Source organism: Harmonia axyridis, chromosome 1, assembly GCF_914767665.1.
Source record: "Harmonia axyridis chromosome 1, icHarAxyr1.1, whole genome shotgun sequence".
NCBI classification, from domain to species: Eukaryota; Metazoa; Arthropoda; class Insecta; order Coleoptera; family Coccinellidae; genus Harmonia; species Harmonia axyridis.
Window position 1 is genome coordinate 13,362,865 of NC_059501.1, and position 16,788 is coordinate 13,379,652.

The 16,788-nt window shown below is 35.2% G+C and overlaps 1 protein-coding gene across 3 annotated transcripts in view; it reads right to left on the minus strand.

Moving 5' to 3' along the window:
* Positions 1 to 16,788, minus strand: part of LOC123671389 (hemicentin-1) — a 482,600-nt gene that overhangs the window by 1,743 nt on the left and 464,069 nt on the right. For all 3 annotated transcript variants that reach the window (XM_045605217.1, XM_045605219.1, XM_045605218.1), the window contains one exon: positions 12,206 to 12,474. In XM_045605217.1, the coding sequence (XP_045461173.1) occupies positions 12,206 to 12,474 (269 nt within the window). The remainder of the gene's footprint in view (positions 1 to 12,205; positions 12,475 to 16,788) is intronic.

The following is a 16,788-nucleotide window of genomic DNA, read 5'->3' on the forward strand; positions in this document are numbered from 1 at the left end:
GAGTAAATCAGATATAGAAAACCTCCAGCACAAAATGAGAACTTTGATGACAAAAGCACACAAGAACCATACGAAAAGCAGCATTGGGACGACGACACTGCCGAGGTGGCATGGTCTGTTAGACATTATAGAACTTGCTCATGGGCAACAATAATGCTTGCGAACATACTTTAAAGACAAAGCAAGTACTGTATGAAGCAGATGAATCTTTACAACTGCACAAAGAGCAAGTTCCATACAACCACCAGACAATCCAAGAAAAACTGCAAATATGTTAATTATTGAAGAACTATTTCATCGACAGAATACTTTCAACATCATTTCCTCGACTTGGACGTGAATGGGTCTAATCCACAAGTTACAGTTTTGAGGAAATTTGAACTCGAAATTAGGGGAAAAACTTTTTTCGAACATCGGGTTCTGATCTGAAGCATAGTGAGGTTTCAAGGGCGTAGCTTACGTCCTGAAGAAGTTGCAGCCTCGGGAATTTCATTCATTTTTTTCGAAAATTTCAGATTTTTACCTATAATTTCTGAAATATAGCACTAATCGCCAAACTGCAAGCATAAAGGAACTATAAATTTTTTTTCAATTTCCTAAGAGTTAGGAATGGAAAATTTTACGAAAATTTTTCGACAAAATAATTTTTCAGGTGAGATCGAAATTCGGCTAATCAGGGATCGTCAATTCTGGCACCGCTCACCGATTTTGCGTAGACCTCACAGTTTTGAGGAAATTTGGACTCGAAATTAGGGAGAAAACTGAATTTCCATCCAAAAATCGTTATATCTCCTAAATTAATCGGGTTCTGATTTGAAACATAGTGAGGTTTCAAGGGCGTAGCTTACGTCCTGGATGAGTTGCAGCCTCGGGAATTTCATCCATTTTTTTTTCGAAAATTTCAGTTTATTACCTATAACTTCTGAAATAATATACTAAAGCCAAACGCAAGCATTTTCGTGATCTACATAGTCGAATCAATCAATAAAAAGATACAATAGTTCCATGAGGGAACATTTAATTTTTTAAATTTTCTAAGGGTTAGTTAGGTACGGAAAATTTTACGAAAATTTTTCGACAAAAAATTTTCCAGTTGAGATCGAAATTCGGCTGAAAGGTTTTCTGAGTTAGGGCACTACAAAACTCGACTTTTTTGTGTACAATTCCTTCTTTATTCTCTTGTTCGCTTTTTACTGAATGAATTCAATGCGGAATGTATTTGAATTTTTTCTTGAAGAAAAAAATGAATAATGGGATTGACAGTTGAAAATAGGATACCCGTTACTTCTCATAATTTCTCCAGGATAGCAAGCACGTGATCTAAAATGCAAGTCTCAAACGTGGTTATTCTCAATCCCTTCCCTTTTCTCATTTAGTTACCGACATGGTTGTATCAACACAGAAACCCTTTTAGACGGAAAGCAAGGATTTAATGCCTATTGACGTTTCAGATTATCTTGTAACGTATGGACCTTCCATTGGAAATCGAAAGCTATCCTACTAGGTAACCGATCGGAGTTTCTCGATGTGTTTTGTTGGATTTCGAAGCTGTAATCTTCTTGTTACATTCATATCGGGGCTCATATTTTTTCTGCCAAAAAAGCAGATCAATCGAAGCCAATATAACACGAGGTTATTCTGGATAAATTGGTATCTGAGGTTCGGTTTAGTTTAGCCGTCCGAATGTGCAATAACGTAGCATGCCTGGAGTGGATTCGGATCATGATATCGAAGTTTTGGTTTATTATTTCCAATAATATCTAATATCTAATATCCATCCTTTTGTTTTCGGAAGTGTATCGAATTTGTGATGGAAATAATTCGTTGGATACTGTAGGTATCGATTCTCCGAACTTGAGAATCCTGTGTGATCATCTTGAATTTTGCAAGAAGCTTGAAATTTTTATTTAATATCTACACTCAATATCTCCACTCCGTAGATTATGTGGTTACGGAAATTTTGGGTATTATTTATTTGATATTCTTCTCAATTTTTTTTCTGGTTGTAAATTCACATCTAAATGCAATATTTCGTTGAGATCGAATGTGTAGTTTCGATATTATCAGGATAACAAAATTCAGAAGGGCTGTATTCACGGAACCTCTAATTCTATTTTGCGCATTTACTAACTTAACCGAGGCGTCCGAACTAACCCTGAATACTCTAAATTTCTAGGTCTCCGTTCTATATCGTTTGAGACCATTTCTAGCTCATAATTCCAATTTTACACATATTTTTAAGAAGCGATAGAGCGGATTTGTTCGGTAAACGAGTGCTCAATGCAGCTATTTAGTGAACGCTTTACAAAACGGTCTGGTAGAGCTAGTTAGTTCTCTGAAGTTGACTCTCTATGGTAAGCTTTGGTTGAATAGTTAACTTTTTTCGGACTTCTTTATCTTCTTCACATATATCGTTCAATTGAACAGAATAATAATTTTAATGTGAGAATACTCCAGAGAATCAATTATTTTTCCAATATATGGCTTTTATCTGTATATCGCTTTGTATAGGTCCAATCGGGTTTCACTAGAAGGCGTTAGAAATATGAGATTTCGTACTACAAAAACTTTTCTGACAGTTTTGTGATTAGCTGGCTCAGTTTATTTTGAGCGAGCGTCATAGATGGACATTAACAATGAGAAAATTTTCTATATTTTACAATTTTTCTTTGATGAAGGCTTGAATGCAAGCAAGGAGCCTGAAAATGTAAATAGTGTTTATGATCTTGATACTGTAACAGAAAATTACGCACATTTTGGTTTCGTCAATTTCGATTTCTAAGATACAGCATGCACTGGAAGGCCTATTGTCGAAAATGTCAATAAAATAATGTACATTGCCGTGTCCAAACGTCATTTAAGCACTCTTTCTAATGCCCAAAAGCTGAAGATTGTAAAAAAAACCGTTTGAAACTATTTACACGAGGCTAGTCTCTAGAAGAAGTTCGATGTATGGTAACCACAAGAGTTAACGCAAAAAACCTCATGGACCAAATTTCCATCTGCGAATGGCTGTTGAATTGCGGAAAAATCGACCCATTTTTGAAGTGGTTGGTGACTGGTGATAACAGTGGATAGCTCCCGACAACGTCAAGCGAAAACGGTTGTGATCGAAAAGTGGTGAGCTGGCGGGAACGGTGGCCAAGCTAGATTTGACGACCAGGGAGGTTTTGCTGTGTATTTGGTGAGATTGACAGGGAATTATCTACTATGATCTGCTCCCCTACGGCACAACTGTTAACTCGGAACAGTACTGTCAACAACTGGACTGCCTGAAGGAAGAAATCGCCCAGAAGCGGCCAGCTTTGGCCAATAGTTATACTGATGCCACAATATTCTTCATATTGTGTCATCAGTATAACGCCAGGCTACACATCGACGGTGACTCGCCAGAATCTTCAGGAATTTGGTTGGGAGGTTCTTATGTACCCACCTTATAATCCGCATTTGGCACAGGTGATTATCATCTGTTCCTGTCGAGGACGAACAATTTTGCTGATGAAAAATTCGTTTCAACAGAGTCTTTTGAAAATCAACTGTCTCAATTTTTTGCCAATAGGGACGAGGGCTTCTATAAAAGTAGCATAATGCTATTACCTTCAAAATGGCAACAAAACCGCTCATATTTGACCTAAATCGGAACATTCTAACTATGGTAATTAAAGCCTTGTTTCTTAAGCAAAAATGATGGATTTCTTTTTGCAACACCTTATATTTGGCACGCAAGTATCCGATGGAATGATTTTATTACACAAAATAGGTCCAAAAAAATGACAATTATTTAAAAAATTGAACGAAGCAATAACTTTGTTGGTTTTGTTGCTTCCCACCTTTCGGTTTTAGCTCTTTGGTCTTTCGCTCTTAGCTACCCACTATCTAGTTCATCAACCCTTCGCGCCAAGCAATAACTATTGATATCCGACCAAGGAGGACCAGGATAGAAAACATAGAACATAGCCAACATAAAGCATAGAAACATCAAACTAACAGATTTGCTATACTGCGTTCACACATGCGGAGGTAGATCGAACAGAAAATGATGAAGGAGGAGGTAGATCCTTATTTTTCCATGATCTTAAAGAAATCAACCTCGACATGTTTTCGAGTCTTTCAGATCATTTTGTTAATTCAATTTACGGATGAAAAGAATCCCATCCAAACTTCTCCCAGTTCCCAAACGAAAACAAGACTGTTAGCCCATCAACTCGAGTTGGTGGATGAGCGTTACTTTCATATTTTCCAGATTGCAGGAGGCCGGTTCAGATTGGCGAACTCCATTCAAACTTTTACCTCAACGGACTGAAACATCTTCACTATTTCATTAATTCGCCCTCCCACGGTCCGACTCCCCACCTTGTTAGGCAGAACTTGGCCTTCTCTGGTAATACGAGACGGAGGACGGCTCTCCTGTAATTTGTGACCCCATTACGGTCTCCGATTCGAAACAGAATGACACTATATTATAATTTCGATAATAACAGATAGGAAAAGGGGATTTCTTGTCCTCCTTATCCAGTGCCCTCGGAGGGTTTCTGTCGAATCGTAAATAATTGTTTAGCAATTCCCGAGTTTCGTAGGTATTGATATCTACAGCTCTTAAGATGTTTTGGACAAAGGAAGATTGAAGACGTGTAGTCGGGAGAATTGTAGTGGATGAATACCGTTGGTCGAGAGTTTCATTTGCCTGTTATGTAATAATTTTTATCTATTATCTATACTTATATTATAAATATGTTACTTTTTGTTTGAATGTTTTATATGTTTGTTGTGAGTAAGCTAAATAACTATTGAATCAATTTCAAAAATTCTTCACCTGTCGAAAGGTACACTATCCTGAGTAACATAGGCAAAGTTTTTTCTCGATATTCCTACTGGATCGGGATCTACGTGAGTTTAACTGGAATGAGCCGGTGAAAAGAGTGCTATCGAAATGCTCTTCAAGTGTGCGATGGAGCTTTGGTTGATTACTTAAGTACAATGTTCTACAAAAATGATGATTTTGAGAAGATCTACAAAATCTCTCAAAAATAAGTCACAGTTAGGCAATTCGGGGATCATTAGAAATATTATGAAATTTATAAGTCTGAAACGATAAACGCTAGGACTTCGCAGAGAAATATATTATATTTAATAATATCGTGCCAATATATGGTTTCAATCTCATCATTATGTGTTGCCAAGTTTTTATTTGATTATTAGATTTTTTACCTTTAAAAATTTACAACTGAAATCATCAAATTTAATCCTAAGATCTGAAAAGCTGACAAACGGGTTTTTTAAGTTTGAGATTTCAACTAAATATTGTCAATGTAAATTGGTTCAACAATGCAAATGCAACTATGGAAATTCATTGGAATTAAACTTGTGATGATAACATGCTCTTCATATTTTAAAAATTAATTTCGCCACCGAACCGAAAGTTCAATTTCTGGCAGCAAATCATTTGTTGTGTTCAATCGGATAATATCACTAACAGATGCGTCAACATAATATTGGTTCTTCGGCATGCATTAAACCCATTTGATTAATCAGATAATTGATGATGTAGGTAAATATAATCTGTATAATTTATCGAATAACTATCGAATTTCACAGACCTGATTTCTTTCTCTCTCCACAGCTCGAATCACCACTTCAAGGCACCTGTTTCAGTCATTAAAGGATATAAAAAACGGTTCGCGACGACTACTGAAGAAAATTTGTGATAATGTTCTCATCATTGAATTTATTATTAGCGGAAGTCTACTTTTTCAGCCAGGGTCTAATTTGAAATTGAATAATGCAATTTGAAAGTGATTTTTTTTGTATTTTATTGATCAGTTATTATAACTTGTAGTATTTTGTTTGACTATGCCATTATCGTTAATATTCTTCATATTGATTATCTGAATAATTTTTCGGATTTTGAGGTAGGAATTCAGTTTTCATTCCTAGAATAGTATTCAGATAATTGGTATGAAGATTTATCGAACCGACGCATTCGCCATTTTGCGCAATTCGATTTCAATTAATAATGAACATTTTGAGCAGCAGCGGGTCTGGACATTTAGAGGTAGGGTAGCTGCTTCAACTATTTTCGATTCACAAATATTTGTCATTCTTTCAAATACTTCAGGATTTTTTCTCACTTTCTAACTATGTTCTTCTCTAATTCTGTGGAAAATCTGTTCATTCTGTCAAACTTTGTAGGACAAAATCGTGCGAGAATATCTAATAGCGTATTCGACTGGCAGCATCAGTGCGAATTAATTCAAATTTTTGTAGTGCTAAATGACATAATTAGCTCGAATTAATTCGAACTGATGCAGCCAGTCGAATACGCTATAAGATTCACACAGATTTCATTGCGTTATATTTTTTTTTACTATATGTTAGTACTCGGAATTTTTCTGCCATGGTTTCATCTCATTTTATCTAATTATGTGGCTAATCCGTTCATTCTGCCAAATCTTGTAGAACAAAATCGTGAGATACTATCGCAGATTCGCAAAGATTTCATGATTATATTTCAATGTTGGTACTCTGAACTCTCTTGCCCTGAATTCATCTACCATCTGTGAAATTTGTGACACAGAAAACTGTTCTGCGCACCCACATTTTCCAATGCAAATAGTAATTTGTGCTACGAGTGGGGAAAGTCCAACTTTTCTCACGAGTGAGAAAAGGACTTTCTCCACATGTTGCACACTATACTTTTCCTACAACTGCACAAATTAAAATAATTCAAGTAATGTACCTAATTCAATTCGAAATGGCCTTCGTTGAAAGTATCTGTTCATTTATTGCGTTTAGAAAAGACTGCTCAAAAGCCCAATATCATTGGTATACCAAGCGAGGTGTGGGCAAAGTGCCGTGTGGAATAATATTTCTCACAGTATGAGCAATACATAGTTTTGGAATTGAGTAAGCTATGAAGAATATGTTACTTTTCATAGCAGTTGTGGAAAACATTACTTGACGATATTTATGGCAATATCTCATTAATTTCAATAATAATTCAGTGAATTAGAGAAAATTATGTATAATACTCATACAGAAGGCTATCACACTGCAATTCAAAAACTAGCCACTTCGTGGCCCATTTTTGAATTTTAAACTAGTGGCAGAATATCAATGTTTTCTGTATTTGTATTATAAATAACTATTTTACAATTTTTGGAGATAATCGAGTATAGCTTCAAAGTCGAAACATGTCTCCTGGTTACTTTGAAAATAGAAGGTTCCACAAATCATCCGAAGTATTTCAAGACTCTTTTCCTATTGGTAGGAACAAACCCATTTTGGAAATTCATTGCGTTTTGATTTTCGGGATCTAAGATTTCATAATTAGGTCAATCAATAAATTACAATCTAAAAATGAACACATTGCTCTATCTTTTCGTCATAATGTCTGTAATTTTCGAATTTTGAACTGGGAGTGGTCTTAAACGAATTCGAAATCAAATTGAAGGATAATAATAATAAGCTAATGAATGAATATTCAAAGGAATCTCGATCGGAACTCTTTCAGTTCATTCAAGGCATCTCGATTCGATAAGTATTCTCTTCCACTCAGAATTCCCGAAGGTCATTAAGCATCCCATACTTCCTCCCTGTTCGGAAAGAAGGAGATGAAAATGGGACGAGTAGGATATTTCTTAACAAAGCAGGTTGACACCCCCTGCATGTTCATTGTGTTATTTGACGGTGATTAAAGAACTGTTTTATTTGGGTGCACATGGCATTTCTCTCTACATTTATCCACCGGTTGTCCCATGATAGGCAGAATCGAAGCGAAAATCCTATTTATTTTCCCTGAAAGATTCAGGAGACGAGGAACTCGTTCTTCGAATACCAGAGATTATATCCGAGCGAATTCCTGCGGAGAGGCGGAAATATTCTGGCCTGGAGTTTCCCAGATTTAAGATTGATTTTTCTCCTTCCGCTTGCCCGTCATACATTCCTCATCTACGTGATTTTTTTCATTCCGAATTATATGACACTTCACGATTTGTTAAAATCTCTCGAGGACGTTTTTATTTTTCGAGTATATCACAAGTGGTGAAGATTGGATGATTCAGAAAGGAGAGAACCGAAGGGGGGGTTTGAATAAAGAGGTTTTCAACCAATTGAAATTGGTTTTTGAATTGCAAATTGTTGCTAGCGAGTTATCGCTTTTGAAAAGCTGGAGGCAATTACCAAATAAGGAGTCGAAATATATTTTTGAAATCAGGTGAGATAAAGAAAATACAAAGATGCGTGTGGTTTCGGATTAGGTTAGAAAAGAAATCTCTTTAAAAAATATTATGATATTGAATTCATCGAGAAAAGATAGATATCTTAGGTTACATAGGATCTCAAGATCAAATACCTTTATAATTGTATATATATATGTATTTCCGAATAAATATTATTATTATTATTATTATTATTGATGCTCCTTCAAAAAAATTCATTGTATTGCACACGTCACAGGATTCAATGAGAAATACAACAACTTCGAAATGGTATAAAGCATTTCTCATCATTGTCAGAATATAAAAATAGTAGAAATAACTCAATAAAGTTATACAATTCTTAATTGATAAAGAGTATCATAGTTACGGAGCAGGAAGGTATTTTTTATAATTTTGGATGCTGTTTCATTGGCATGAGAGATCCAGGTGAGACTTGGATCTAGATGAACTCCCAGAAACCTTACCGATTCACTGGTATTATGATTTGAAATCCTTCTCAAATTGAAAAACATGGTTTCTGTCTTTTTTGCATTGCAAACTAGCATGTTTGATATAAACCATTCCTAGGCTTTCAACTCTGCCGCTCTCGCAAGCTGTTCAACCATTCATAAAGAAATCATTCATAAAGATTATGAATAATAGGGGTCCTTAAATGGAACCTTGTGGTACCCCAAGACTCAACAGACCCTCTGCAGACCAGGTACCATTGCAGAAGACCTTCTGCTTCCTGTCTGTGAAATATGACATAATTAGTCTAAGACTAACCTCATCAAACCCATACTTTGCCAGCTTGTTTAGAAGAGCCTCGGGTAAACACAGTCGAAAGCTCGACTCATATCTGAAAATATTGATAGTGAAAGCAAGCCCTTCTCAAAACAGTCGAGCGTATATTCAACAAAACCTAATATAGCATCACATGTTCTCGATTTCTTTCTAAATCCGAATTGATTTTCTAAAAGCGATTTTCACTCTCGAAATGGTCCATTACCTGATTATAAATTATTTTTTCGAAGACCTTTGAGAAAATTGGAAGTAGTGAAATCGGTCGATAGTTCTTTTTGTCATTCATGTCACCTATTTTGAGTATAGGGATTACATTTGCCACTTTCAAACAGTCCGGAAAAAACCCCTCCTTAATGCAACGGTTCACCATTCTAGTGAGAGGCCTCACTATATGATTCATATTCCTTTTCAGGAGTGATGTTATTAGTCCGTAGTAGTCCCTCGATTTACTATTCTTAAGGGAACATATTGCATCTCTTACATTACTAACATTACATTACTTACAAGAAACTAAAGGAATGCCCTTCCAATCCTAGACTATTTTTTTTGTCAGCTTATGAACTATTTTGCTAGAATTTGACCTGAATCTTCCTAGATTCATAATAAGTTTTCTCTCTTTCTGTTCTCTTAATACATTCTTCAAATACGTGATTATTTTCATGCCGAATAATGCGATTCTCCACAATTGTTAAAATCTCTTGAAAAGGTTTTTATTTCTCGAGTATATAACAAGTAGTGAAGATTGAAAAGACCCGAAAAGAAGGGCCCAATGAATACGTCTACCTAAATGAAGAGGTTTACCATCCACTCAGCGAATAAATTCTATCTTTTGAAAAATTGAAGGAAGTCACTCAAAAGAGGAATTGAAATCTGTTTGAATTTAGGTGGGAACTCAAAAGCACAAAGAAGCTTGTGGCGCGGATCAAGTTCATAATTACCATTTAGTTGCTCCGAGTCTTTGAGAAGGAAATGAAAGTAGACTCGTTTATTTTACCTTCAATGATATTGTTGACGGGAATTTAGAATGAGATCCGGATTGTGAGATAGTTGGGGAAACGATATAAATTAACTTGTAGTTGAAAAAATGGACGTCGACCGGAACATGAAAACATAAACAAAATGAACTTTACAGTTATATTGGCCATTTGTCGCCTGAGATTTCCAAAATATCTGAAAATATTCAATAATGACGATGAGTTAACATCTGTTCGTTAATTCAAAAGAATATTTCGGGAATTATAATTTATTTCAAGAGTTTCTAGAAGTGTAAGTCTTTTCCATATAGAGCATTTTGAATTTATTTATAAATATATGTTGAATAATATAGGTTGAAAGTACACTATCAGATGTATAACTTTTTTGGTGTTTATGTTTCAGACCGAATAGATAAGTTAAGGTTCTTCATTTCTGAGATAAAAGGTGATTTATTGATTTCTACACAGCTTTTGGATAGTTGTTAATATTATCTGATTCCACATATATTTATCCTTCGAAAAGTGTCTTTCACTAGAAAGGCATACAAACCGTACATGCTTTTCCTTAAAAAAAGAATAATGCTTAACATTTTTGAATGCCTGAATATTGTAATGAAACCCTCCTGAAATCAAAATAATCTATCAAAAGTAATAAACAAGGTTTATATTCTTGCAATTCGAATTTACGATATGCACAGAGGCTTCCAATATAAACTAACGCATATTCTCGAATACAGAGTAAAATATACCAGAGTTTTCCACAATATAAGTTTTGAGCTTTGTTTTATCTTTTTTGTTCTTTACATTAATATTCAATTTCATCTCAAATGGAAGAAGGCAATATAGTTTTTGTCCATAATAAGATAAACTGTGCTGTAAATGTGTTCTATGAAATCTTGGGACTATTACATTTTCATTTTGTACACTTCTTGTATTTTGACCATGTTCAACGATACTTTGTGTTTTTTTAATTGGTTCATTTAAGTTTCATATTTATTTTTAATATATTATATTATTCATATTTAATCACTTATTGTTTTCTGTCTCCCCTGAGTACCATTCATTCACCCTGAATCTATGAACAGTTACTCGTTGTCCACCCTGTATATACAGGTTGGTCTATTCAGAATGTTATTTTCATCAAGTTAGGACCACATCCACTGCATAATTTCTAATTGTTGAAGAAGTTTCGAGGATGAACATTATCCACTGAAGCAAAATGAATACTAAAAATATCGAAAGGCTCCATTTTCACATAGAAACTGATTGTTGTTAGAATGAGGACAGTTAAAAAAATAACATCATCGCGTTTCCGTCAACGCATTGTGGACCATCAATAAGCAATAAGCACGGATATAACTGAAGTATTTCTAAGAGCAGAAATTCACCAAGACAAAAACCCATCAATCTTCATGGACCATATTCTATTAGTAGAGCTCTTCGTTAAATGTGGCTCCAGTCAGATGGGGCACCACCACAGTCCGGAAGAGCTAGTGATTCTCAATGGAAATTTCCTAAGAAGATGGATAGAATGGGGAGATTCTATAAATTCGCCAACTCGATCATTCGAGATCCCTTCTGATTTTCCTCCTTCACATAGGAATACCATGTGACATGATTTCAAACAGGATTCATTGAAAAATTGCTATGATTTAAATTTTAAATATTTCTTGAATTCATTCTTGACATATTTACCACTGTAAGGAAATCGCACAAAAAGTGGAGACATCTTTCTATGAATCCAGTTGTATTGTTAAGGCAGGGATAATGAATATAACAATTCTCATATGACGAAAGTAAAATATGATTATATTTCGAATAGACATGCGAAATAATAAAAATAAATAATATAGTTTGGTATGTCACCAAAATGAGAAGCAAATATATTTATAGCTAACAATATCCCATCAATATTTTGAATTATCATATAAATTGAACAAACAACATTCTGCATATGCAAACACCAGATGAAAACACATTTCCAAAAGGTATATAAAAGGTAAAATTACGCATCATAAAATAAAATAAGTCAACATAACATGACAAAAATAGTGAAAACAAGTAAAGAACATTCCACAGAAAGACATTTGTGTCCTATCAGACCAGAATTGATCAGTAGGTATTCAGGTAAACGAACGAGCAGAAGCTTCAGAATTTTAATATTTTTTAGTTTATGATGAACCGGTTGAAAATTTCATAATGGGATATGAAGAATAATTGAGCTGAACTTACAGATTGTGTTGTTAATTCGTGTAGGGGCATGCCATTCCTGAGGGTGCAATAACCCATGTACCCTCCGCTAACCGGTGTGGCTGAATTGCTGGCCTGATGTAATAAACTTCTACTGGGAGATGTTTCTATCGTGGAGATGTGTTGTCTTTTTCTCATGTAATCGCTGCCAGAATCTTCACCGTCAACAGGTTGCGGAATAATGTCGGGATTTTTTTCGTCACTCTCGTATTCTCCTCCGCTCGATTCGTGCTTCGAAATTGGACTTCCACCTGGAAGAGAAAGAGAATAAGACTCTTCAAGTTTTAATTACTGAATCTCTTCTTTCTTTTCTGATGGTTATCAGTGTAGTGGTTTGTTTATTTATTGGGTTAATATGAAAAATTCACTTGATAGCGGGTTTCATTAAACTTTTATGGACACATCAGACAGTTGATTGTAGTTTGAAATCCATGATGGATACAAGAACTGGAAAAGAAATGACGTGGAGACAGCACCATTTGAGTGCTCGTTCTCTCGTAAGAAAATTGTAGCCTATACCTATATGTGATCCTCGAAGGTGGTCATGAAAATATTGGATTTTTTTGTCCGATATTCTTATTTTGTATGTTCCTGATGATGTGATCAGTCATTTTTGAGGTTACTGGAATATTGTGTATTTTTTTTCGATATCAATATGAAACATCAACAATTTATCATGAATAGACTCACGCCTGAACAACGCTTGTAAATAGTGCAATTTTATTTCGAAAATAATGGTTCTGTGCGGAATACGTATCGCGCACTACGTCCACTTTATCGTCGACAAAATCGTCCATCAGAGCAGTTAATTCGATTAACCATGGAACGTTTTCGCACCACGTTTACTCTTATTGATAACTCGCATCCCCAGAGATGCCGTACGGTGCGTACAGAAGAAGCTATTGCTGCTGTAGAGCGTAGCATTGAGGAAGACCCGAAGAAGTCTATCCGCCATCGAGCACAGGAATTGGATCTGTGTCCATCCACTTTATGTAAGATTTTGCGGAAGGATCTTGGTTTGCGTGCTTACAAAATCCAACTCGTGCATGAATTGAAGCCAGACGATCATCAAGTAAGGCGTAGATTCGTCGAATGGGCCCAAAATGAGATTGCCCGATTTTCATAAGCGAATTTTGTTTAGCGATGAAGCGCACTTCTGGTTGAATGGCTACGTCAACAAACAAAACTGCCGCATTTGGAGTGAAGCTGAACCCCAACTGTATGTCGAAACACCGTTACATCCAGAAAAACTGACTGTTTGGTGTGCTTTATGGGCTGGTGGAATCATTGGTCCGTACTTCTTCAAAAACGATGATGGCCAGAACGTTACAGTCAATGGTGATCGGTATAGACCCATGATTATTAACTTTTTCATTCCTGAATTGAACAACCATGATGTCCAGGAGCTGTGGTTCCAACAAGACGGCACAACATGTCACACAGCTCGTGCCACAATCGATTTATTGAAAGACACGTTTTGTGATTTAACACCGCTACACTACTTTCTGTGGGGCAATGTAAAGTCATTGTTCTGTGCGGATAAGCCACAAACCATTGACCATTTGGAAGACAACCTTCGCCGTGTTATTGGCGATATACGGCCACAAATGCTGGAAAAAGTCATCGAAAATTGGACGTCCAGATTGGACTACATCCGAGCCAGCCGTGGCGGTCATATACCAGAAATCATATTTAAAATGTAATGCCACAAGATTATCTTGTGGATAAATAAAATTCATGTCGATCGAATAATCCATCATTGTTTTATTGCAATTTGAAGTTCTATAGCTCTAAAAAAACACCCTTTATGACACTTGAAATTTTTATTCTTCATGCAAATGCGAAACCTCTCTCTTGAATTGTACCTACTTATCAACAAATTTAACTGAGGTATTTGAGATCTCAACCTAAAACCGCCCTGCCTTTACTTGTCTCCATACTTCCGCCATATCATGATTATGACCCTCCTCTACCTAATTCTCCTGCCAAATCGGGAAAATACTACCTTATTATACTCTTCAGCACTATCAAGTTGAAACAAAATTATGAAATCTTGTATCAGGATCACAAATTCGTTGTCTAGTAAGGAGATCTCAGAATTCTTTTGACTTGAACTAAATAATACAATAGGCATTTTTTTTCAGTAGAATCCGTTGATGTAATCATTTGTTTTTTTTGCAATTAGTTTTGAAGTTATAATACAAACTTGTGCCTATATATGATAATCAGTGAACTTCAGATAATTAGAACATTCGGTGGCCACCAAGGTCTCCGGATTCAACACCGTTTGATTTGTCAAACATTTCAATATTTTCAAATTGATGAATGTTGTTCGTCAAATGTGACCAAAGGAAAAAGTCTAACGTTGTTATTTCTGGAGATATTGGCGACTCAAATCAGTGTGAATCTGAAACTTTTGATGACTTTATAGTCTGACAAGAAATTTATACAGGGTAATTCACCTCGATGGCCTAGACGTTTCAGGAAAACTAATCATAATTTTGTGCTTAAAATTTTCATGTTAGGGTTTGAAAGAATGATTTTTTCCTATAATAACTATCCGGAAATCGACTACTACTTCTATATCGAATGTCACACGAATATTTCGGCAAAAAAGTTTTTTCATAAAAACATTTTTAATTTTCGATTCTACAAATACGTACTATGACTGTTTTCGATTTGGACAAAAAATGTATAGGGTGTTTTTCAGAAGATCATGAATTTGCACAAGTCAACTTCATCAAAGCTCAAGATTTTCTAATTAGAACATATATTTTTATTATTTCAGTAAATTTTACGTATAATGAGAGGAATGGTTACTTGAGCAAACCCTTCACCTAAAATGAATACTTTAAGAGCTATTGGGGAACAACTTTAAATGAGGAAAAATGCAATTTCCAACTGAGTGGAGTTGTCTGTGACTTCCGAGAAAAACAGAAAGAAACTGAAATTCGATGTTTGGATAACTAAATTTGGTATTTCATGAATTGTAACCAGTTATTCGTAATTGAAAATTTTATTGGTTTATGAAGTTCTCAACAATCCCAACGAAAAATTAATTGAAATTCATGAAATGTCAACTTCATTCCTCCAAACATCGAATTCAAGTTTTTTCTGTGTATTCCAGAAGTCACAGATCACTTCACACAGTCAGAAATTTGGGTTTTTGCAAGCATCGAAGTTTTTTGTCAATTTTCACTGAACTGTGTTGACAAGAGTTTGTTATATTTTCTCTCAAACGAAAATAATATCGCCTTACCACTGAAACAAGCCTAAAAAAACTCCGCACGGAAAATTTCACCCGACTGTTTTTCAATCGTACCGGCTGCATCAACGACGACCCTTAAGAGATAAAAAGGATGGAAATTCCGTAATTGCCCGATAATAAAATTCTGCATCTACATGCTAGCCCCATTTTATGGGCCACATACTTCCCCGTCGGACTCGAGAAAACTTAAGGTGCATACCTAATTAGCTAATAAATTCCATCTATTGAATTCATGACAGTCTACATTATGGCTGAGGAACTGAATTAATGCCGAAAACACGTACGCCCGAAGACGTAAAAATCTTTATTACTGCAACAATGAAATATGGAGGTGCTCTGCATAAATGTCATTTCGGATAATAAAGTTAGAGATGCGATGTTCGCCCTTTAATATAACGCATTCTTACCTACCGGGAAGATGTATACGCCATCTCTGGGGACGTCGCCGGAAATTCTCCGGTATAATCGACAATGAAGCATCAATTCCCTTTATCCAGGGGGATATTTTATCGGTCCTGGGGCCGGCGATTGTGAAGATAGTTCCCGGCTAATTTGATGGAATAATTATTCAGGCGCGATGAGGAATATCTAATGAATCTTTTGCATAAGTAGACGAGATGTTCCTCTATTAAGATAAGATTTGCTATGATAGCATCATTGAGGATGGTCAGACACACATATATAAAGAAAACAGAAAGAATCTTTTCTTCAATTTGATTTTTTGGCAACATACTATTTAGTATAAGAATGAAAAAATTAATTAATTAATGAATCAATTAATATATTTCATTTCGTATATAGGTAAATATGAAAAAAACTTCATAAACCTCCTAAAATGTACCTACATCATGACCACTAAAAACCAATTTTCTGTCATTATTCTGTAAAAATTCAGTTACTACCTAAATGAAAAAAGCTTGATATCAAAGCTAAAAATCGAACGATCTTTGGAATCCACTTAAGCTTTCCGCCATTTCCATACCAATCTTCTAAGAGCGAAAAACTAGATGACCCTCAGAGTTTGTCACATCCAAAAGGTTTAGAGGGTCTTTTATAACAATCATAAATCAATCTCCTAGTATACAATAGTCAATTTCTCTTCTTAAATCTACTATTTCAAGCTCACGAATTTCAAAGTCACCTGAACAAGTTCACAAAATGATGTTGAATTGATACATATTACCATGAATAAGTGGTAATCTAGAAAATGTAGTACACATTTACCCAAAAATATATTAAATGAATTTCACCAGCTATTGAGAGTTCTTTCAAAATGACCATAATAAAATATAATATG